The 24,265-nt window shown below is 38.8% G+C and overlaps 4 protein-coding genes across 4 annotated transcripts; 3 read left to right on the forward strand and 1 right to left on the reverse strand.

Moving 5' to 3' along the window:
• The first annotated feature begins 551 nt into the window (after positions 1–551).
• LOC147494086 (uncharacterized) lies at positions 552–2,240 on the forward strand. The gene is made up of 5 exons (XM_086568024.1): positions 552–618; positions 696–893; positions 1,067–1,291; positions 1,419–1,883; positions 1,995–2,240. The coding sequence occupies exons 1-5, from the start codon at positions 604–606 to the stop codon at positions 2,238–2,240; spliced, it is 1,149 nt and encodes a 382-aa protein (XP_086424150.1). The 5' UTR covers positions 552–603.
• Positions 2,241–10,006: 7,766 nt separating this feature from the next.
• On the reverse strand, positions 10,007–12,036 carry LOC147494087 (zinc finger BED domain-containing protein RICESLEEPER 3-like). The gene is made up of 4 exons (XM_086568025.1): positions 11,850–12,036; positions 11,047–11,159; positions 10,830–10,935; positions 10,007–10,545 (listed from the first exon to the last, which is right to left on the reverse strand). Exons 1-4 carry the CDS (start codon positions 12,034–12,036, stop codon positions 10,007–10,009), a joined length of 945 nt encoding a protein of 314 aa, XP_086424151.1.
• Positions 12,037–13,870: 1,834 nt separating this feature from the next.
• Positions 13,871–15,065, forward strand: LOC147494088 (uncharacterized). The gene is made up of 3 exons (XM_086568830.1): positions 13,871–13,974; positions 14,283–14,418; positions 14,700–15,065. The coding sequence occupies exons 1-3, from the start codon at positions 13,904–13,906 to the stop codon at positions 15,051–15,053; spliced, it is 561 nt and encodes a 186-aa protein (XP_086424956.1). The 5' UTR covers positions 13,871–13,903; the 3' UTR covers positions 15,054–15,065.
• Positions 15,066–15,074: 9 nt separating this feature from the next.
• On the forward strand, positions 15,075–24,265 carry LOC147494089 (helicase sen1-like). The gene is made up of 8 exons (XM_086568026.1): positions 15,075–15,239; positions 15,364–16,368; positions 16,947–16,950; positions 21,988–22,109; positions 22,263–22,587; positions 23,166–23,421; positions 23,518–23,751; positions 23,969–24,265. The coding sequence occupies exons 1-8, from the start codon at positions 15,153–15,155 to the stop codon at positions 24,003–24,005; spliced, it is 2,070 nt and encodes a 689-aa protein (XP_086424152.1). The 5' UTR covers positions 15,075–15,152; the 3' UTR covers positions 24,006–24,265.

Consider the following 24,265-nt stretch of genomic DNA (forward strand, 5'->3'; position numbering starts at 1 on the left):
GCAAATGTAGGAAATGGTGTCAAGGTGGAAGATGGATTTACTTTGGTTAACCTCCATCAAGGACAACGCCAACTCGAAAAAAGAACCATTCATTTTAGCATCACAAGTTTAAAGAAGTGTTTTATTCAAGGGACAAAGAGATTCGAATTGGTATGTTGTATTACAAGCACCGCCAAGAGGCCGGCCATGACTTGGATATGTATGAGGAGAATGTGGATATATTCTCGCACCATTAGATGTTTCGAGAATTGACAAGAACATTGCTGATGAAGATGGTAGCTATGTTAGAAAGGACTGTGAGGGGACTATGTGTAGCATGTACTTTTCGGCAAATTAGTAAAATATTTTTGGATTAATATTTCTGGTTATGAGTTATGGTTGTTTTTCCTATTAATATCAGTATTTGATTTGTTTGGAACTTGGGTTGTTTGTGCGTATTAGTATGAGAATCGGTTATTTGTTCCTATTAATATGTGTTGTGATCTGTTTTTGGCACTTGGGCATATCAGTTTTGTGTCCTGATGTTTTCTGCCACATTATGCGTCGTTGTTGTCATTTCAGGATTTTGACAAGGAAGTTAGGACTTAGGACACTTCAAACCAAATGTCGAAAACGGAGGTAAGATTTTTTTGTTGATCATGTTTGTATATACACATGTTTCTCATTTAACATAATTTTTGTTGGTATGTTGATAGAGTTCAAAACAAGCTAAGAAAAGGAAACTGAAGGAAAAAAGAGCTATTGTAGCTGCTCTTAGGAATTCCTCAAATGGTGGGATACGCATATCAGACAGAAATGATGGTAGCCCACTAACCTCTCAAGCCAATGACTTCCACTTGTCAAAGAAAAAATCATGTGTATCAGAGAAGTCTAATTCTAAGAAGAAGAATAAGGTAAAGACACATGTCCTTTTATGAAACGCATATTAGTGCACACATAGAAGTATTCAACACCCACACAAGCATCCCCCAATGCAGCACACACACACAAGCATTCCCAATCCCAATTCACTCCCAATCCCCGATGTTGCACTTTAATTCGATCTAAGTATGTTTTATGTTAACAGAGTGTAAAAGGAGCAACTAAACGATCTAAGATGAGTAAAATGGCCAGCCGAGATACTAACGACGTTGATCCCACTGATGGGGACTTTAGCGCGGAAGAAGATGCCCATGATTTCAGTGAAGACGATGAAATAATCCCAAATTCTTATTCTCATGGCAGTAGAAAGAACCCTACTTCAAATGAATCTCACAAATCAACAAAGGAGGGGGGTTCTACAAAGTCTAAGGTGTTGTTTAAATATGTTTTGCTTAATATTTTTGTTTATATATGTTAGCTATTTGTGTTTCTTTTGTTAAGTGTTGTTTATAACTTACTATAATCTTTTGTTTTCATTTAATGGGGTTTTATCATAGAGTTTCAAAAAAGTTGAAAAAAGATCTAGGACAAAAATGGATTCTTCTCATGACTCAAGTGATGAAGATTATTGTAGCGACGAGGATGGAAGTAAAGGTACTGCCAACCGAGCCAAGTCAAAGGGACCACTGATTGAAGAAGAGAGTGAAGGAGATTCTAGTGATGAGGATGCTGCTATCGGCTCGGATGAAGAATCTGAAAGTGATGAGGATGATCCTTCTACCAAAGAATCTCACCAATCAAGCAAGACACCAAGAGGTCTTTGTAGATCCAAGGTAATGGCAACTGATAGTGGATGTAAGTTACCGGTGACCTTCAATGCGATTGGGCAGCCTGTAGGAGAAAATTCAGACAAGTTTTCTTCTTATTTGGGAAGTATTGCATCTGAGATGGTGCCACTAACTTATAGTGATTGGAGGGTAATCAGAAAAGGGTACAAAGATCTGTATTGGCAATCAGTTTTGGTAAGCACAAGTGTTTTTGTTTATTTTTTTACTTTGCTTTTCAGTAAATATATATAGTTATGATGGTGGGGTTGTCAAAACTTTTTACGTACTATTTCTTATTTCTTGTAGCAAAAATTTATCTTAGATGAAGGGCGCAGAACTTATGCCCTCCAACAAATTGGAAGGTTGTGGCGGGCGCATAAATCAAGATTGAGGGGAAAGATAAGAATTTATAAAAAAAAGAAGAAGGACATTGCATGTCTCAAGCCAACAGACTGTGGTTTACCAGAATGGGAGATGTTTCTTAAGCAAATGTCAAGGAGAAAGTTCATTGTGAGTGACTTTGGTGATACTTTGAATATCCTCATAGTTTGAAATATGTTATTTAACTCTTTTGTACTCAAGAAATTGAAGAGCCAAAAGTTTCAAGAAATGAGGGAAAATCAAGAACTCCCTCACACATGTAGTCCATGGGCTATGCACGCCTAGAATACCAAATGGTAATTAACTATCATATTTGCACAACTTTGTTTTTGTGTATGTATCTTGATTGTGGAAATTCTTATCATGTAGCAAAAAGGAGAGTCCAAATCCTTCCTCTATAACTAGAGTTGATGTTTGGTGCAAAGGACACACTAAGAAAAGTGGCTTAACCATCAAATAATAATATCGCAGCAGAACTTAATGGTAAGAATATTTAAATTTTCTAACTAGAATTATAGCCATAATATATATCAATGATACCTATTTGTTGAGCTTTGCTAAATTCTATATATTAACGTATCAAATGTGATTGGTGTAGAAAAAGATGAAAGAAATTAGAGATTCAAAGAACATCGATTCTTTTAACCACTCCATACAAAATGATGCCCTTTCACAAGTACTTGGACCTCGATCGTTATAGTCGCGGTGAGAGGTAAAGGAGCTGGAGTAACTCCTTCAAAATTAGGTGTGGTGTCAGAAGACAAACAAATGGTCACTCAACTTCAAGAGGAGGTACTAACGGTCAAGAAGGATTTGGTTCAAATGGCCAATTTGGTGAATACTCAAAGTGAACTTATAAGAAACTTACTTGCTGTTATGAATACTCAAAAGGCAAGTGACTGATGTACAAATACAATAGCTGATTTGATATTTGTTGTCTCGGTAGTGTACTCGACTTGACAATCTTAATATATCTGTGTAGGGTGAAAGTAAAAAAGTTGTGACTGAGCAAGTGATATAGTCAACTAGTGCTCCACTTACTTCACTTTCATAGGTATTTTTTTTAGAATCTTTAAAGAAAAGTACTGCATATCTTAATTAGTAGACTAACAACTAACTAATGGTTCAATCTTTCTGGTTAGGGTCAAGGCATAGGTAGTGGTGATCAGGGGATACAAACTACTCCACAGGTAAACTATTTATTTTTGCAAGAATGGGTAATTTGTGGCTTACTTGGTATGGCGTGATATTTTATCAAGTTAAAAAGGTCATTATGATGCACTAGGGCTGTAAGATTAGAGTTAGTGTTCTTAAGGTGTTGGTGAAATTATGAACTAGGTATAATATCAATGAAGCTCATAGTAGGTACATTTGTGGCCGGTGCCTCGCTCTTGTTATGTTTTCCTATACACATGTATTAAGGAAAGAAAAACAAGTTCCGCTTTTGCATGTCTTGTATGCTCTTCCTCCGTTTCTTTGCTTGCCTTAGGTATCTCATACCCAAAGACTCTAATGTTCCAAAGAGGCCATATTACTCATTTAAGGTTATTAGGCATGGCCCTCACCACTCATTTAAGGTTATTAGGCGTGGCACTTGTACCAGGAGCAAATACTGCTCATTCACGATCATTTTCAGCAGAGACTTCGAGGGGGCGCGCGCTTATAAGTATGCTTGCCCATCCACCATTGTTGGCTTGATATATTCCAAGTTCTCCTTCCCTACTGCCTTGCGGTCAATCACTTCCGCCCATTAGACTGCCTCCCCATAGCAAACCCACCTATTTTGGGAGTGGGATTTCTGACGAGAAGCCCTGGTCGCTTCTAGTGACCCTCAGTGGGATTGACTCGGACCCTCAGTGGTTCTCTGGGGAAACTTCAGACTCATCCGTTCAGCTCTAGCGACATGAAGATCATCAATTGTCGTCCGGACGAGAAGCCCCGCCGCTTCTAGTGAAGCCCCGGTCTCGAAAACCTTCCGCTAGCCTCCGCTAAAACCATAATTCATTTGGAATAGTCGTTGTTCGACCTTCCCCATCTCCCCTTGGGGACTGGATCATCAGAGAAAGTCGATCTTTCGAGGCCTCAAAGTCCTAAATACGAAAGTATACAGACTTTGAGAGCATGCCTCTAGATCATCTAAAGTCCGATTAGTCTCCAATGTCTTCGCCACCGGTGAGTAGGCATAGTGGAGCTAGCCGTTGAGGAACTCAATCGCTAGCACCGGGCAAGAAGAAAACACTTGCAGCAACTCCTTCGAGCGGCAGCCATGCACAATCACTTAAGCCGTTACGCGTTAGGGCCTCTCTTTGGGGAGAGCTCCTTCGCTACACTCCATCGATTCAACACTTAGCACCCCAACTCTCGACAACTCAAAGGCACCTAGGAGCTAACTACACAACCGGATAGAGGAATACCAATTAGGCCTACACTCCCCTTGACCCTAGTCGCCGAAAACACATAGCTTATATGAATCACACAACCGTAGATCATGTTCGAAACAAGATGGTGCCGCTAGATAAAACCACAGTGCCCTTTCTCACGAATTTAAAAGAAGATAGAATCTATTCACGATTTTGTAGCGCATATCTTGATTGTAACAAAACTTAACTTTACGTTGATTTGTAGCGGCATATTTGAAGAGACAGAAGTCGTCCCTACTTCCTATTAGCAATCGACAAGTTATAACCGAAAAAGAAAAGATACTAGAAATAGACAAGAGAATAACCCGAAAACCCACCTTGATTCAGATGATTCTTTCGTTACTCTAACGGTTGCTTGGCTATTGCGGAAAGTCACTTGGTCTATCTCAACAGGCACTGGACAAGATACACACCACGACTCTATTAGTCTGAGTCTTATAGTAGAGTGTTGTGTATAGTAGTTACTATTGTCATTTTTTAGTAAACAGAAGAAGTAGAGTTCATTAATAGTGCCTATTCTTGTCTTTAAATTAAAGGCTTGGTCTCTCTTTCTCATTTGGTTAGATTTTTGGTAGCCTTGTGTGTGTGCTCGACCGATTATTCAACTATATCAATGTGCATTTCCCGGTTACTGATTCAAGAAGCTCTAAAGTAGCTTATCTATCTCCTGAGCATTAGGCTAAATCAAGTGGCTTAGCTTGAACTTTCGTTAAAGCTACAATCCCGCAGACTTCGAGGAGGAGATCGACCTCAAGCGCCAAAGAAAGACTCTTGCTTCGCTGTTCCACCAATCATATTCCTACGCCAACCAATAGTGAAGTTGAGTCGCCATCGAAGTTAGCAAGCCGCACGATTTCAAAAACTACGCAAATGGAGGATGCCGCTTCATCCGCTGGATGCCATCCTTGCCTCTTAGGAAACTAGATCAACCGCTTTAAGCTTACTATCCGGTCCGGTCGAGCTCTCTTTGCTGCAGATCCGTGCCGTGATAAAGACCTCTATATAGAAGCTTTCTCTCTTCGTTACACATCCCGAGTCCCTTTCTAAGCACACTAAGTGACTTCAGATCCTTGCTTATGCCCCGTTGTTTGCTTGGCCTCGGCCTCCTATGTTTGCTCGTAGTTTAGTTTGCTTAGTGGGGCACTCCCGCTTCAAAGCCGTAGGTAGGTGCGCTTAGTTCCGTACCTTAAAGTTCCCGCTTCAGTCCATTAAGAAGTCAGGGTGCGGTTCCAGCCCGAATTATCGACCCGGGAAGGGAGGCAAGGGCCCACTCACCAATCTCAAAACCGGTGAACCTAAGGCCGATTCATTTGCATAGTTGTAGGCAGAGCGACCGCAAGAATTCATCAACCACTAGCTAGCAAGGAGAGAGCTTTTACAGCAGCTTCTTGCACAAAGACTTCCTACGCGATAAGACGTCGGCATACGACTAACGGCTACTCACACGGCTAACGGCTACTAACTCACCGCTAAAAAGAATAAAGACCGGCAGAATACGCCTATACTAACACACCGGTGACAAAACTGGAACTCCTAGAGAGGAGTTTACTCCCTTGACGAAACTACACCTAAAAGAACAGTGCTAAAGATGAACTCTACCCAAAGAAGAAAACGGTTGGCGTTAAGCACAAGAACGGCTTTTTCAGCGTCGGCAGCCGTTGCTTGTTGGGGCACGCCGAAGTCCGGTATAATCATGTGTTTGTGTTCTTCCCTCCACCTTCTCCTCTTTTCGATCCGATAGTTCTCTGGGCTTCTAATGCTTGTTCTTCACTTGCACTTGCAGTTCGAACTATCTTCCCCCTTTGCCCGATATCATCATCGCCCAAGAGCTCTTCATTTGTTGGTGGTTGTTCTCTCTCTGCGTTTCCAGTAATGTTCTTGTTTCCTGGATGTAATGTTTCTCGAGTTCGTACTCCCTGGTCCTTCAAACCCACAACTTTATTCACTGTGTCTTGTGTTTCTTCTGTTCTGGCTTGCGTTTCCTCTGGCTGGATCTTTCTCTCATTCCCGATCACTCCTCCCTCCACGTCTGTTAAGTTGTATCTAATTGACTCCTTCTGCTCATTCTCTTGTCCTTCATACAGTCCTAAGACAATTTCCAGCGCTTCGATCTTTCGGTCTTCTTTGTTGGTTACCCAACTCTCATCAGGTCCGACTTCTGTTAGGTCTAGCTAGCCTTCTCCTAAATCTCTCCAGCGATCCTACTCCATACTTAATGAATGTAACCGACTTAATCAAATTTGTGATCAGTCTGGACTCGATCCATTGAGTTCAGAGCCGGGTTATTTGGGTATGTTTGTTTCTTTAGTTATTTCTTAGCATGTGGTTTCGGTTGGAATATTCTTTTGCAAGTAGATTTTAGGAAGTATTATTATTTTAGTGTAGGATGATTAATAGATTGGATATTATTGATGACCTATTGACTACGTTTCAGAACATAGAGCTTAGTTTGAAATTATTTTGTATTCCATTCTTGTACTACTACTTTCCATTTCTCTTATATATTTTCTTCAGTTCACTTTGGAGTTAATAGTGGTGCAACAAGGTTTGCATTAGAGCAACAGCAGTAAATGAAGCTACTTTCCGTTGCCTACGATGAGTTTGGATGGAAACCCCGTGTTAGTTAGTTCCCTTGTTGGCCATTGCATGATGTATTGCATTATTTAGTTCACTATTCTCCATATTTCATTTAACATTGATGAAGTACTTGTGTTTTAATAAAATCCAGAAAGCCCCAATCGTTCCTACAGATGGAAGTATAACCGAACACGAGAGGTAACGTGGTGCAATCTTAATTCATTTATTTTGTGTAATCAGATATTGTTTCCTTGGCAATGTTAATTGTTCATGCTTGTGAGGCCATTTTGTGCTAACTAACGGCTGGCTAGCTAGAGATCGAATGCTTAAGAAGATTGGTAGGAGAATATATGCAAGTTGGTTGTGTATGGGTCCGATCAAGCAAACTCATTGTGCACTTCAAAAGGCTGCCGCTTATGGATATATTTTTTAATTTGTAGGGTCAAGACATAGGGAGGCATCATGGAATACAAAGTAATCCTCCATCTACTCTTCCGATTATATATATATATATATATATATATATATATATATATATATATATATATATATATATATATATATATATATATATAACCTTTCTTCGTTGAACTCTCGATCTGCAATAATCCACAAGCAGGTTTGCAACCATATGATTATCTCCACCCACATGCAAAACTTGAAACATGAGAGGACATAAGGAGTTATTATACTTAACCCTAGCCTTTTTGTTATTATAATCGACTTTCTTTTTTTTGTTTGGGTAGGGTCAAGGCATAGGGAGTAATGATCAGGGTTTACAAACTACTCCTTCAACCACTCTTCTACAGGTAAAATATTTCTTTATGCAAGAGTTTGTCATATTTGATGTTAACTTATGGTTTGTATATTGAAATTAGTTAAACTTCATAAGGCAAGTCCCATCTAGAGGTTTAATGTATAATGGTGTAATGTAATATGTGCCTAAGACTATTCTTTTGTTTTGGAAATGTAGTCACATGGACGACAATGCAAATTGTTGAATTGGGCGGCTCCATATGAATTAGTTGCTAAAGGACGTTGGGAGAGTGACGATCCTTTTAAACCGGTACATGGTGTACCTCTTGGAGATAATGCATCCAAAGTTTGGGTAGAGGAAGTTGTGAACGCAGAACCACGTCTTTGGAGAGAAAATTCTGAATTGCAATTAGTGGGAGATGCTAAAGGGACCGCAATTGCATGGCCTTCAAAGCACATAATATTTACTGATCACCACACGAAGTAAGCCGACTGTAGCATTTTCTTTCCTTACCGAAAGAAACTTTTGTGAAAACTTGAATCACACTTTTTTTTTTTTTTTGTCCTTGTACAGAATTGAATACTATCACATTTTTTGTTGTTTTGTCCTTGTACAGTGGAATTGAATACTATATTTTAGCTATTAATGAATGAAGTTAATTTTGTTTACCGTGTATTAGATTTTAAAGTGTATTTGCATAGTTGGTTACAACAATAATTCAGCGCGACTGAAAATGTATATTTGCACAGGTGCATAGGTCTCTAAAATTTATAATTGAAAAAAAAAACTATGGAAATAGGGATAGTGCCTAAAAAAACGCAATTGAATTAATTCATAGCGCTTATATAAAAACGCTATCAAAATTTTTATTGCGCTAAACTAAAGCGCTATCATATTTATAGCACTTATAATAAAACGATATCAAAATTTACATTGCGCTAAGATAAAGCGCTATCATATTTATAGCACTTATATGAAAACGCTATAGATATATTCACAGCGCCAAAAACAAATGCAATTAAAAGAATAGCGTTTAAAACAAAATCTTATCAAATACATTGCGTTGTTCAGAAAAACGCTATTAATAAAAGGATAGCATAGCCTTTAATAACGTTTTGTAAACGCTATCAAATGAAATTGATAGCGTTTTTGGCATGCTATCTATGCACTTTTCTGTAGTAGTGACAGAATGAATTGGTTTTACTTAATTAATATAGTTTCAAACTTACAAAACTCTAACAACGTCCACAGACTGAAGGAAATAAAGTAGCAGTACAAGCTCTGAAGCTAGACTGAAGGAAATAAAGTAGCAGTACAAGCTCTGAAGCTAGACTGAAGGAAATGAAGTAGCAGTACAAGCTCTGAAGCTAGACTGAAGGAAATGAAGTAGCAGTACAAGCTCTGAAGCTAAACCACTCCGGCATTCAGTGCAATTTATGACCTGCCTAAAAGCTAAAGATGTCCCCCCGCAGAAGAGACCAAAACTCACTTAATTTTCTTCTTGGGCAGTTGGGCCTCAGTTGATTGCTATGACCACATTTCTTCTTCCTGCAATTTACTACCCTCAGGTGCAGTCTAGCGTAACACTTCCTGCAAATCATCTTGTCTTTCTGCAAATCCACCTCTTAACCTCAACACCAAATGCAAAGTTGACTCTTTCTGAATGTTGTAATCAGCTAAAGTATGTCCATCTTCTAGTTGCTTTCCAGCAGAGATTAATCTCTGTGTGATCAGGTGGAATACCTTCTTTGTCTAAATATAATTATATAAACAATGCATAGAAATAAAAAAGGCAACACATAAATAAAAGAAGGAAATTTTCATTACTCAATAAAAAGCCAATATAAGAGCTTACAATCTTGCACTCTACGCCCACTCTTGTTTATTAAAAAAAACTAATAAATAACTGGGAACTGCATACATCCCTGCTTATTAACTTGTTGTTCCTGCTCACGAAAAAAAAAAACTTGATGTTCCTATAATTAGCAACTTCCAAACCATACTCTAGTCCAAGTCCCACCAACCTAGTTCATCAAAGCCACCGTTTCGTTGTCAACATCCATGTGTGTTATTTGAACAGTGGAAGAACCTATCAAGTAAAAAACCAACTTGAGAAAACTGATATCATATATAATTTGACATACTAAACTTTTGCAATTAATACATACCTCCAGTACCCGAATTCAACCAATCTTGTGCACAATAAGAGCTTGCAATGTATCCGGAGTCAAGCAAGAATGGTACTCGTTGAGCACCCTGCCACTAGTGCTGAAAGCTGATTCAGATGGGAGTGATGAAATAGGAATTGTAAGAACATCACGTGCTAGCTTAGACAAAATAGGATACTTTGGACTATTAACCTTCCACCAATTCAGTATCTTGAACTCACTATTAGCAGGAAATATGGGTTCGTCCAAATACTGCTCCAACTCAGATTTTTGTAGTGCACCATCATAACCCTCCTTATTATGGCACCATGTTTCAAACCTTTGGAGCTTGTCCTTACTAATCCCTACCATTGCTTCACTTGAAGAACTGCCATGGAAAACTTGAGTACTAGTGCTTGAGTTCGAGCTAGACTCTGAAGCATACTTGTTATATAAGTCAAACAAAGTATCTTGTATTTGACTAACATAAACCTCATCATCAGCTCCATATATGAGATTATAATAAAACTGAACAAACATCATTTTGAAGCGAGGATCCAAAACCATTGCAACAGCTAAAAGCAAACTACAAACAGACCAATACTTCTTAAATTTTTCATACATTTTCTCCGCCATCAGAATCACCAATACATCTTCATGATTTAGCCATTGAAGCAAGTTCACATGAATTTCACATACTTAAGCAAAATACATATTTGCGGTGGGATAATCAGTGCATGTATATCAAATAATTCATTACTAACTTGAAACATCCAAGAGATAAAACTAAAACTAGAATCATGTAAAAGAAAAAAAAATAGTCTAGTTAATAAGAATTAGTAGTTATTGAACCATATACCTGAAAGAGTCTTTGTCGAATCATAGAACACCTTCAAACATCCAGAAATCACCTTAGCCATTTCCCAATCTTCTTTGCTTGGGTTCGTTAAAAAGTCGGACTCCCGCTATTCCAATCGACAGAATGCATCTTGATACATCAATGCACGTTTAAGCATTTTATAGGTCGAATTCCACCTGGTTGGAACATCTAGGCAAATCTGTTTTGTTGTTGCTACCTTCACTTGGTCGACTGCAGATTTCCATTTGAGTTTTCTTTGTGGTGTTCCCTTCACAAACTTGCAACTCTCTCTAATCTTAGAGAGTGCAGACCCAATAACAGATAAACCATCTTTGACAATAAGATTAAGAATGTGAGTGGTACAACGTACATGTAAAAACTTTCCTCCAAGGACTAACAACTAATCACGATTAAGCATGGCTCTAATCTTGGTTAACATTGCATCATTATTAGATGCATTATCAACAGTAATAGTGTTAACCTTTTTATCCACATTCCAATCTAGCAAGCATGCCATGACAACCCTTGATATCTCATCAGATGTGTGAGACGCTTCCATAAACACAAAACTTAAAATCTTTTTTTGCAAGTTCCAATTGTTATCTATGAAATGGGCAGTCAAACAAAGATATGCATCTTGTGTTTCTAAAGTCCATAAATCAGTAGTAAAGCTGACTCTACCAGAAAAATAATCAAAAAAATTGTAAAGCTTTTCTTTCTCTTCTCTATATATTGTAAGAATATCACTCTTGATTGTGTTTCTTGTAACAAGTTTGAACAGTGGCTGAAGATTATTTATGAAAATACGGAAAAATTCATGATCAACCATTGAAAATGGATACTCATGCTTTGTTATCATTCGTGCTAGATCAAGTCGGCTTCGACTTTGATCAAACTTGAATGTTTTAATAGCATGAGTTCCATCATGGATATCCTTATTAGCAAAAATCAATGGCTAAAACACATCTTTGTTTTTCATTCTAGGACATGACTTCAAGTGTTTTGCTAGATGACTAGTACCATTTTCATTAGATGCAGTAAACTCCTTCCTACAATGCTTACAAGTAGCAATGTCTTTACCTTCCGATGATTTTTTCTTGTCAAAATCCTGCCACACTTTTGACCTTAGCTTCCTTTTCACTCCAGATGGTGGAGATGAAACTTCAGCAGGGGCGACATTCTCAACAATGGGAATAGGATTACTCATAACTTCACTCTCTGCACCAAACGAGTCAAAAGTAATATAAATTAGTATATCTATCAATATGATCTAAAATAATAATAATAATAATAATAATAATGCAGGTGCCGACTAGCAAAGTCGGTAAAACCTTTGGGTGATGATACAGTGAGGTGCGGGGCTCGAATCCCCAAAGATCAAAGAGTTACTGATCTCATTTAAAACAGGCTTACCAAAAAAAAAAAAAATGATCTAAAATAATAATTAAAAATAATGTATCTAAAATATATGAAATCTAAGAGGCTTACATTAAGAAAACGTTGGATTGTATGCTAATTTCTTGTGATAGTAGCAATAAAGAATGAAGTATATATAGATGATTATAGAGAATTCACCTTGGCAAGATATTATTCCCTTTTGATTTTTTTGGAATATACACTAAATAGTTAGGAATTCAAATCTTAATTGCATGATTTGTGGTTTGAATGGGCGTGATAGATGATTTGAAATCTAAATTTGTAAGAGAAGATTTTTCTTTAGATAAAACAATCTTTTTTATTATGTTAAAAAATAATGCAAAATTGAGAAGGAAATGGGAATATACGGCAAGAATAATTTTAAGTTTTTAACCTCATTTCAACCGGATCGGGTCCAAAATGGTTCGATCAAAACTTAATCCAGATCCAATCCAATAAAAGTCCGGTTCTGATTTTCAAGCCCAGAATCGGTTCAAAATGCTAATTACCTATTCCAGACCCGCTTTTATTGGTTTGGACTAGAGCGGATATTGGTTCTTACCCGATCTATTGCCAGCCCTAATTTGTTTACGGTGGTGTTGGGACTTGGGATAGTTTTCGGGGTATTTTTGTCAGTTTATTTTGTTTTAGAAATGAGGGGTGTTTTGTTAGTTTGTTCATATTGGGAGGTTTTATGTAAAGATTTTTTGATGAAAGAGATTAAACCCAACATCTGCTTTTGACTCCTCATTTGCCTTTAAAAAAAGTTAAAAACAGAACCGAATGAGAAAAGGAGGAAGGCAAACTTTTTTTGTGTTTTGGCAAGTAGAGGAAGCAAACTTGAAAGAAATTCATCAAAAGCAGATGAATTATTAGAGCACATCGAAGTGTTCCACTGCTTTGTATAATATCACAGATAATAGTACTCTTCAAGGAATTCAACTTCTCTTTTTGCTTTTATCTTACTATTGTGAACTTCTCTTGGAAATTTGCAATGTTTTCTTCATTGAAAAAATAAATTGAAATGTGTTTTAGGAAAAGTTTCCTAAGATTAGTAACATTAGGAGTAGAATAAACTAAATATGTTAAAAACAAGTATTAAATGATTGTAGAATAAAAGAGATTCAAAGGGTGATTGATTCCAGTAATACTAAAACTAAAAATAAAAGTCATTCACCAGCATAATTCAATCAAGCAACCGTCTTAGTTTCACATTGTTTCCCCAGATAACAATAATCCCATAAATCATTTACACTTATCTTTAATCATTCTACTTAGAAAGTATAGCTTGCTAGTAAGAAATGAGTGATGGACAGAAAAGGAGACCTTGTCTTTGTAAAGTTTTTGGTTAAGAATATTATTGTAGAAATAAGATAAGGGTGTTTCTAAATTCCACTAAATTTTGGATTGACAAAGTCAACATCATTTCTTTATCTTTTGTTGGGGTAGCAAAGGAGAATCGGTAGCGGAGGGAGGAAGAAACGTGGTACTCTTTTTTTGTTTTTTTTTTTTTTGCTTTGTTCGACTCTGTTGGATACGTGTCGTGCCTTTGAGCACTGTGGGGTTCAGGCCCCATATATAATATTGTAATGCATAGAGAAATATATAACAAGGTTTCATTTCCTAATAACTCAATAACAGAACGAACTGGAAAGAAAATGGATAAACTGGTTGAAGTTGAATACAGTGTTTTTCCTACTGGTTCATCAACTAATGCTATAGCATTGAAGTATACCTTCTATTACTTTTTTTTTTTTTTTTTTTTTTTTTTTGTGTGCATGGCAAATAGCTTCACTTAGCTTGGTATATATACATGTAGATCACAAGATTGCACTTGGAGATAAAAAAAAATTTATTGGACAGAGGATCCAATTCCCCAAGAGGCTTTCATATTAACAACTACTTGCATTTGCAGATTTAATTAATTAGTTGAACAACATATTCCAAATATAACTTGTATGATCAAAGTGTAGTTTTTAATTTTTAGCTTCGCAGGTAGACTCAACGTACGTTTACCTCTATATGGTTTTCATGCAGGGATCTGATAACAGAATTTCAGAAGTTGAAAACGGATAGTGAAATCAGGAAAGAAAAAGATTTACCGAGCTTAACTCGTAATGTGTTATCTTGGACACTTGCAGCCATTCTCAATGAAAAGCTTTACAAAGACAAGGTATAGTTTCTCTCCCTCTCTAGCTATATACTGTACCTTTCTACCACAAAATGGTTTACCTTCTTCTTTTTCTTTTTTCATTTTTCATTTTTTGATCCTGGCATACATTAGAGTACTTGGACAAATTAACAAGCTAGTTCTTCTAATTTATTTATATATTATATTGAAATTAAATAAATTAGTGAACATACTTTAAAATGAAATATAAATGTGGATATTTATATTTCTGCACTGTTGTCGAATACTCGTACATTCATATGTACTAATGCATGATTTTGCAGGTGGACGAGATTCCTGAGACCTTCACTTCAGTTAAGCAGTATTTTGAATCTTTCAAGGACCCTCTTATTGAGGAAACACATTCTGGTTTGCGCTCGAGCTTGTTAGGAATGTTTCATTCGCCTACTTGTATAATATTATCTATTAAGAAACGTAGGGAGTACAAGCCACCCAACAGGTTATTGTACAATGTAAAATTTGTTACAGATAGCGATGTGAATAACAATAGGGATTCTTATGAACCCCAAGCATGGGATGTGATTGCTTTATCGGACGTGAGACCAAAGCGCATTGACGATTTGAATAGATCTCCAAGATGCTATCTCCCTGCTGTGGTTGTAAGTACGGGAGATTAAAATAACCGGGATGCATTCAGAATTCTCAGCTCAAAGCCTATCTTGACCAATGAGCGCCAACAGGAGATACGGATTCCATATGCAACATTTTTGGTAAACATGACAACAAATATTCGCATTTGGAGAGCACTCAATGATGGGGAAAATGTGAAAATAATTAAGGAGGTGTTGAATGAGGATTCCAAAGTAAGATTCAATCCTTATTTTGCAGTATAAACTTTTGATCAAATTTTGATTGTTCTCGTTATATGCTGATTCAATTAAATGATTATCCTATATATATTTCTTATGTAGTATTTGTTTTTGGCAGGCAGGGGATAGGTGTGATATCTGTTCTTCTCAACAAATCCGTAGTCTGAGACAAGGCATCATTAAGGTTGATTTGCACTCGATGAATCTGAATGATTCACAAATGGATGCAGTCTTAACCTCTATTGAAACTAGCCAATGTACTCACACAAATTCAATTAGACTTATATGGGGCCCTCCTGGGACTGGGAAAACAAAGACAACTAGTATAATGCTTTCGGTACTTCTGAGGATGAATTGCAGAACTCTTACATGTGCGCCAACTAACATTGCTATTGTTGAGGTAGCCTCGCGTCTCCTGAAACTAGTTACGGAGTCGAATCAACACGACCAATATAAAATTGGAGATATAGTGTTATTTGGAAAGGAAGGACGCATGAAAATAGATGACGACCATGATCACCTTTCCGTTATATTTCTTGACTATCGTGTGGACAGGCTTGCAGAGTGTTTTGCCCCACTCACTGGTTGGACTCAGCAACTAAATTCCTTAGCATTGTTGCTAGAAGACCCGAGTGCGCAGTACGGTCTGTACTTGAAGGAAGAAACATTTGTTGTAGCTCTAACATTCTTGGAGTTTTTAAAAGAACAGTTTAAATGTATCACGAAGAGACTGAAGCATTGCATACGAAGTTTGTGCACCCACCTTCTTCCTACTTTCATTTCTGTAACAGTTGTTGACAAGATTAAAAAACTCCTCAAGTTACTTACATTGTTGAAGACGTCGTTATGTGGTGATACTCTCAACCAGATTGATGATCTTGAGAAGATATGTGACTGCTATGAAGATTTAAACTGCATGTCTAGCAGAAGTTCTGTTTCCATGTTTATTAATAACAGCAAGGAATGCCTTGTAGTTCTCGAGTCCATTCGTCAGGAGTTTTCTGTTCCAAACTTCTTTGACAAAGGCTTGATCAGAACATTCTGCTTAGAAAATGCTTGCCTTGTTTTCTGCACATCTTCAAGTTCCGCTAATCTTTACGAGGTACAACCATTTGAGCTATTGGTTATTGTTGGAGTTATCCCTCACATGAGGAGAGAAAACAGAGCTGGAGAGAAACGGGCTTAATTCGCATCGACAGACATGTCGAGGCCGCGCTTTCGGATAAGGCGACCAGGCCAGTTCCAAGATATGCGCCGACGACCCGCTGCCAGACTCCAGTACGTTGAGCACACCCGCGCTCAAAGGGGGCGCCCGCGCCCAGGTCTAATTTCGTGGGCCTTTGCTACAGTACCCGCGAAATTTGGTTTTTGGAGATAAAAACCAAAAATCAAGGTTTTGGAAAACCTAACCTAACAAGTCAGAAGGATTGGAATCCGGACTAAAAAAAAGAGAGAAACCCAATCTTGAAAAGCTATCAAGATTGAGATAACCTTTACAGATACAACCCCAGAAAGAGATAAGAGTGATCTAGTAAGGGAGAGATTTGAAAGGAGAGATTGTAATATTCCTTCCCACTTTATAAAGAATTGGCTCTTGTGGAAGTAGGCATCATTGGCGAACCACGGTAAAATCTTTGTGTTGTGGTTTGCTTTTATTGCTTTTTACATTATTATCCATTTGTTAATAGTTGTTTTAATGAGTTGGGTATGTTAGTATAGGTTGTAGTTGATATTTAGATTTTGTCCGGAGTTGAATTGAGTTCATATACAAGTTATCTGTGTAGTGGGGGAACCGATTAGTATTGGTATAATCCCCAACAAGTGGTATCAGAGCCTTGGTTTGAATAGCCTAGGGTGTTATCCGAATCTTGGTCAGAAGGTGTTTGACGAAATTCCTGAGAGAAGATTTGAGGTTAAATAACTTGTAGAGATGGACCATTCAGTGAACACTCGCATGATGAGTCTGAATAGGAAGAACTACACCATCTGGAAAGCCAAGATGGAAGACTTGCTATCGCAAGGACTTGACACTTCCCATTGAGAATGAGGAGTAAAACCGAAAAAGATCGATGGGGCCGAAGTGGAAAAAGCTTGACAAAAAGCCGATTGGATATATTCGACAATGGATTGACGGCGATGTCTTTCACCATGTGCCCTTAAGAGACTACTGACCTTCACCGTGGAAGAAACTCAAGACTGTATGAGAGGAAGTCGGGTGGAAACAAAGTGCTAGTCGTTAAGAAGTTTGCGCACATGAAGTACCAAGAAAGTTCTTCAATGTCCGAGCATCTTAATGAAGTCTGAGAATATCATCAATCGATACATTTGATAAAGATCAATTTGGGAGACGAAGTTGAGGCTTTGTTTCTATTAGGCTCTACCCGAAAGTTGGGGAGACATTAGCGGTTTCTACCTGCGGGCAGCCAAGGATGAAATTGTTACCATGGAGATGGCTACCACGTCTTTGTTGAATGAGGAGACTAGAAGGAGTGCAAGAAGCACTCTTCTCACCTCGAGATCCTTTCACGAGAGAAACAGGGGAGAGGTCGAAACGTAAAACCATCTCGTTCTAGGAGGTGATGACGTATAAATCTAGGGGTGAAGCTAGAACTCCTAAGGTCGAGAGGCAATGTTACTATTGTGCCACCAAAGGCCACTTCGGATATGAGTCTGCGGAACAATGAAGAGGGATGAGAAGAATAACCGCGGTGTACATGAAGACATGGTGGTGCGGAGGACGGGAAACACAGCAGAGATACTACCGCACTAGTCGGCGAACCTAGTGGAATTAGGTCGTCGATTGTGGTGTGTCCGCCTTAGTACCTCATGTCGAGATCGAGTGGGTGATAGATATGAGGAGCATCCTATCACGCCACACCGCGACAGAGATTCTTCACTACCTACAACCGTGGTGAATATGGTGAAGTAAGGATGGGTAAATGGAGTCTCAAGATTATAGGCATTGGAGATGTTCATATAGAAACCAATGTTGGCTACACCTTGACACTCAAGGATGTAAGACATGTCCCCGACATACGGTTAAGCCTAATTTTGTTTGGGAAATTGGATGACGATGGCTTTGTAAACTCGTTTAGTAACGGGGTATGGAAACTGAGCAGAGGTTCCATTGTAGCAGCCAGAGGAAAGAAAACTTGTTCTCTTTACAAAACACAAGCTAGTTTGTGTAAAGCGTAGTTTAACGCGCGAAGAAGAAGCTTCATCCGAATCTGTGGCACAAGAGACCGCGGTCACATGGGCATAAAAGGGATGGAAGTTCTTGCTAAGCAAAAGGTCGTGCCGGACATTAAAGGTACACATTTAGATACATGTACTCATCGCGTTTTGGTAGGAAAGCAACACAGGTGTCTTTCCAAAGATTCCCGTCTCGCGACGAAAGGACACCGTCCTTGAACTAGTGCAATACGGACTTATGTGGTCCTATGAGAGTGAAGTCCCACCGGGGGAGCTTCAGACTTTTGACATTCATTGATGATGCATCAAGAAAGATATGGGCCTATAGTCCCGAAGACCAAGGATGAAGTACTTGGCGTGTTTGAGAAATTCCACGGCATGGTGGAAAGAGACTGGGAAGTTGTTAAAGTGTATTCGCCGGATAATGGGGTGAGTACATTGGGCCATTTGAAGAGTATTGCCGAGTCATGGGATTCGCCATGAGCGCACCGTTCCCAAGACACCGCAAATGTAATGGAATAGCAGAGAGAATAAACCGCACCATTGTAGAGGATGAGATGTATACTATCTAACTCTAAGCTACCTAGAAGCTACTGGGTAGAAGCAATGTGTACAGCCGTGCATGTGATCAACCTGTCGCCGGCAAAGCCTCTGAATAGTGATTATCCAGAGAGAGTATGGTCAGGCAGAGATATTGATTATGGATACTTGAGGGTATTTGGGTGCAGGGCATTTGTGCATATTCGAAGCGATGAGATCCAAGCTTGATGACAAAGCCAAGCAGTGCATTTTTCTGGGTTATGGAGATGAAAAGTTTGGTTACAAACTCTATGATCCGATTAACAAGAAGGTAATCCGAAGTCGGGATGTTGTGTTCTTAGAAGACCAAACCATAGCAGACTTTGAGGAGGGTGAGAAGCTACAGGCTTTCACCAATGATCTTGTTGATTGAACCGTAAGTTCCTATCGTGGAACGCATGAAGGCATTGAGAATGCAGAGAACCATGAGTTTGAAGCTCATGATGAGAATCCTATTGCTCATGATGGGATAGAACCTATTGGTATAGAAGATGCAGATGAGATGCATGAACCACCACCGAGCAAAAGTAAGTGCATCCTCCCGAGGCACCAGCCAGATGGGGCAAGGAGGTCCGACAGAGGAGACTAGCTTCAACGGTATCCACCCACACGTCGCGTTTACTATCGGATGGTGGAGAACCTATGTACTATCAAGAGGCACTTGAAGCGTACGCAGACAAAGAAAAGTGGTTGAAGGCCATGCATGACGAGATGGATTCTTTGCATAAGAATCACACTTATGAAGTTAGTTGAGAAACCAGCGGGGAGAAAAGTTCTCAAGAATAAGTGGATATACAAAGTCAATCATGAGGAGAACAATCCTCACCCTGAGGCACAAAGCTCGCCTTTGTTGCGGAAAGGATCCGGTCAAAGGAAAGGGATTGATTTTGATGAGATTTTCTCCTGTAGTGAAGATGACTTCTATCCGGGTGGTATTGGGTATGGCCGCAAGTATGAACCTAGAGGTTGAAAGCAGCTAGATGTTAAGACAACTTTTCTTCATGGAGACCTTGAAGAAGATGTCTACATGGACCGACCCGAGGGTTTGAGGTCAAAGGCAAGGAGCACCTAGTATGCAAGTTGATAAAGAGCTTGTATGGGTTCAAGCAAGCACCAAGACAATTGGTACATAAAGTTTGACTCCTTTATGGTGAAGCAAGGATACAAGAAGTCCGCTTCGATCATTCAGGCGTTTGTTGAGAGATTTCCGGATGGGGATTTCATAGTGCTATTCTTTGTATGTGGATGATATGTTGATAGTTGGCCCAAACATCAACAAGATATCCAAACTAAAGAAAGACTTGAGTAAGTCCTTTTTGAGATGAAGGATTTGGGTCAAGCAAAGCAGATACTTGGGATCGCGGATCACTCGTGTGAGAAAAGAGTGGGAAGTTATGGCTTTCTCAAGAAAGCTACATTGAGAAAGGTGTTGAAGAGATTCAACATGGATCAAGCGAAGCCGTTAGTTGTCCGCTTGGTGGCCGGTTCCGCATGACCAAAAAGAGATGTGTCCTAAGGGTGAGCATGAAAGCGAGTCGGATGGAAAAAGATTCCTTATGCATCCGCGATGGGGTTTGATGTATGCCATGGTGTGTACTAGACCGGATATTGCTTCGCCGTTGGTGTTGTAAGCAAATTTACATCAAACCGGTCGGGAGCATTGGGAAGGTGTTAAGTGGATATTAAGATATCTCAAAGGCACTTCCAAATCATGTTTGTGCTTTGGTGGAAGTAAGCCCTTACTTAAAGGCTACACCGATGATGTAGACATGGCGGTGATGTTGACTCGATGAAGTCCACCTCCGGTTATCCCGGTTACTTTTCTGCGGGGGAGCGGTTTCTTGGCAATCTAAGTTGCAAAAGTGTGTTGCCCTCTCCACTTCTGTAAGAAAGTATATTGCAGCCAGCCGAGTGTTGTAAAGAGATGCTATGGATGAAGAGGTTCTTCACCTAACTAGGACTAAAGCGTAAAACGTTTGTAGTTCTATGTGATAGTCGAGGCGCCATTCACTTGAGCAAGAATCCGAAGTTTTCATTCTAATCCAAGCACATACATATGCGTTATCATTGGATTAGAGAAGTACTTTCGAAGACAAGCATTTGTGTATCGAGAAGATCCATACCGACAAGAACGGGTCGGATATGATGACCAAAGTCTTACCGAAAGGTAAGTTTGATATTTGTTGTGCTACCGCGCGAATGGTAGAGACTCTCCATTGATTTGGCAATTGCATGGAGGTATCCCCCACCGCTCGAGGGGAGATTGTGGAGTTATCCCTCACATGAGGGAGAAAAACGAGTTGGAGAAAAACGGGCTTAATTCGGCATCGCGACATGTCGAAGGCTTCCTTCGGATAGAAGCACCCGCTTCAGTTCGATATGCTAAGTAGCGACCGTAATTCATATGAAGCGCGACCAGCGCCGGACTCAATATATTGCGCCCGCGCTCCAAAGGGCAGCGCCGTGAGTCTAAATTCGTGGGCCTTTGCTCAAGATTACCGAAATTTGGTTTTTGGAGATAAAAACCAAAAATCAAGGTTTTGGAAAACCTAACCTAACAAGTCAGAAGGATTGGAATCCAGACTAAAACAAAGAGAGAGAAACCCAATCTTGAAAGCTATCAAGATTGAGAGATAACCTTTTCTGAGAGATACAACCCCTCAGAAAAGAGATAAGAGTGATCTAGTAAGATGAGAGACTGAAAGGAGAGATTGTAATCTTCCTTCCCACTTTATAAAGAACTGGCTCTTGTGGAAGTAGGCATCATTGGCCGAACCACGGTAAATCTTTGTGTTGTGGTTTGCTTTTACTGCTTTACATTATTATATGTTGTTAATAGTTGTTTAGCGAGTTGGGCATGTTAGTATAGGTTGTAGTTGATATTTAGATTTTGTCCGGAGCTGAATTGAGTTCATATACAAGTTATCTGTGTAGTGGGGGAACCGATTGGTATTGGTATAATCCCCAATAGTTATTGATGAAGCTGCTCAACTGAAAGAATGTGAATCTACCATTCCTCTTCAACTTCCTTCTCTACGCCATGCGATACTCGTAGGGGATGAACGTCAATTGCCTGCAATGGTTATGAGCAAGGTTATATATATATATATATATATATATATATATATATATATTATATATATATTCTCTTTTGTTATATATATATTCTCTTTTGTTCTCTTTTTATCTCTTGTCTAGTTGAATACTATTATTTCTTGGCAATTTAATTTATTTCATTGTCTTTAGATATCTGAGGAGGCAGGATTTGGAAGAAGCTTGTTTGAGAGGCTGGTATCACTTGGTCATAAAAAGCACCTGCTCAATATTCAATATAGAATGCACCCATCCATAAGCTTGTTTCCAAATTCCGAGTTCTATGGAAAACAGATTGCCGATGCTCCTAATGTCAAAGCTGAAAATTACAAAAAACATTTGCTTCATGGAAATATGTATGGCTCTTATTCTTTTATAAATGTTTCCTTTGGGAAGGATGAATACTACAACGGCCATAGCCTTAGAAATATGGCAGAGGTTGCTGCAGTTTCAGAGATAGTGGCAAGGCTCTACCAAGGTAAACTTATTGCTACTTGTTTTCAGACTAATTTGATTTACATGATCTTATTTTGATGTATTTTGTTAAAATGATTGATTGTTGAATTGCTTGATCCGTTGTGTACCTTTTTCAATTGAGTCTCTTTTTAATTATTGGGGGAGAATTGAAACACCCCTGGGGCGGTGCTGGTTTATACTTCATAGATGTATAGATGTATGCCATTCAATGTTAATCAAACATTTTTGACTACTGCTGCTACTGGCTAGCTAATCTACTTCTTTCATATAATTTGCTAGCCTCACTATACACCACTTTACGTACCAATTTGATCCATATATCAGTCGAAACGTGCTCAGTAACTCATGAAAATTATGTTCTTTTATTGCATTTTTAATCTGTCAGCGGTAGTGAACTCTTGTTCGGAAGGGAGGACGGGCATATTGTAGTTTGGTTTATCCCCTCCCCCCTCCTTCTTCACCCATACCCAGCTCTCTCTCACTCCCTCTCTGTTCTCCACCTCTGCTCCGCTCATGCACACTGCTATGCAATGATTCTAGTTATAGATTGAGCGATAACAAGTATCTATGTTGTTGCAGCATCAGCTGATTCGGTTGAGATGCTTAGTGTCGGTGTCATATCCCCATACAAGGGTCAAGTTTCTGCTATTAAAGAGAAACTTGGAGGCCAATATGAAATGCGAAGTAACTTCTCCGTGAGTGTACGCTCCGTTGATGGGTTTCAAGGAGGTGAGGAGGATGTGATAATAATCTCCACTGTAAGATCTAATGGAAATGGTTCTGTGGGCTTCCTTTCAAATTGTCAAAGGACAAATGTCGCTATCACAAGGGCAAGGTGCAAATGCTTAAAACTTTCTTCCAATTTTTTTTTGGAATATAAAATTTACACCTAGTGTTAATAAAGTTGTGTTTGATTTATTTGCATATGCAGGTTCTGTTTTTGGATTTTGGGTAATGAACGAACCTTAATAAACAGTGATTCAGTTTGGAAGAAACTAGTATTGGATGCAAAGAGTCGTGGGTGTTACTATGATGCAGAGGAAGATGAATCATTGCCCAAAGCATTATTCGATTCAACGGTTAAATATGATGGATTGGTAAATCAATTAGCTTCACTTAATCCAAATGAGGGTTCCAGCAAATGCAAACCAGCAACATTTCCCAGGTGAGTTTGATTTTGTAGATTCACCAAGTGGTTTTTTTCCATCCGTTTTGTTTTGAATTTCATTGGTTGATTTTCGATTGTCCAACTCAATAGTGTGTCAGGGCTTAACCTGAACTCCTTTCAGATGTAAAATACTGACCTGTATGCTATTTGGTGAAGGCCTCATGTGTAGTGCAATTGGTTATGGATTTGTAATAAGTTTGTTAATGTGGTGCAGGTTCAGGGGTGGGTCGAGGAACAAAGTTTTCAAGTAGTTCAAGAAGAATATAGCGAGATTATCCAAAACAAAAGCTTGCTGTAATTAGTGGAAGAATATATTAGGTGTTTTTTGGGCAGATATATATATATTTTGGGCAATAATGACACCCTTCCTTCGAATTGTATACTGTTTTGTATGCTTTTGTCCCCAGCAACTTATTGTGGTGAACCATAACTGTTAGAGACTTAGAGTCCTAGAATTATGTTAAATTTGTGCAAGTTTAGTAATCATATTTTCAGGCTGTATTTGTTATTA

This window comes from Coptis chinensis, chromosome 6 (assembly GCF_015680905.1).
Source record: "Coptis chinensis isolate HL-2020 chromosome 6, ASM1568090v1, whole genome shotgun sequence".
In the NCBI taxonomy this organism is placed as follows: Eukaryota; Viridiplantae; Streptophyta; class Magnoliopsida; order Ranunculales; family Ranunculaceae; genus Coptis; species Coptis chinensis.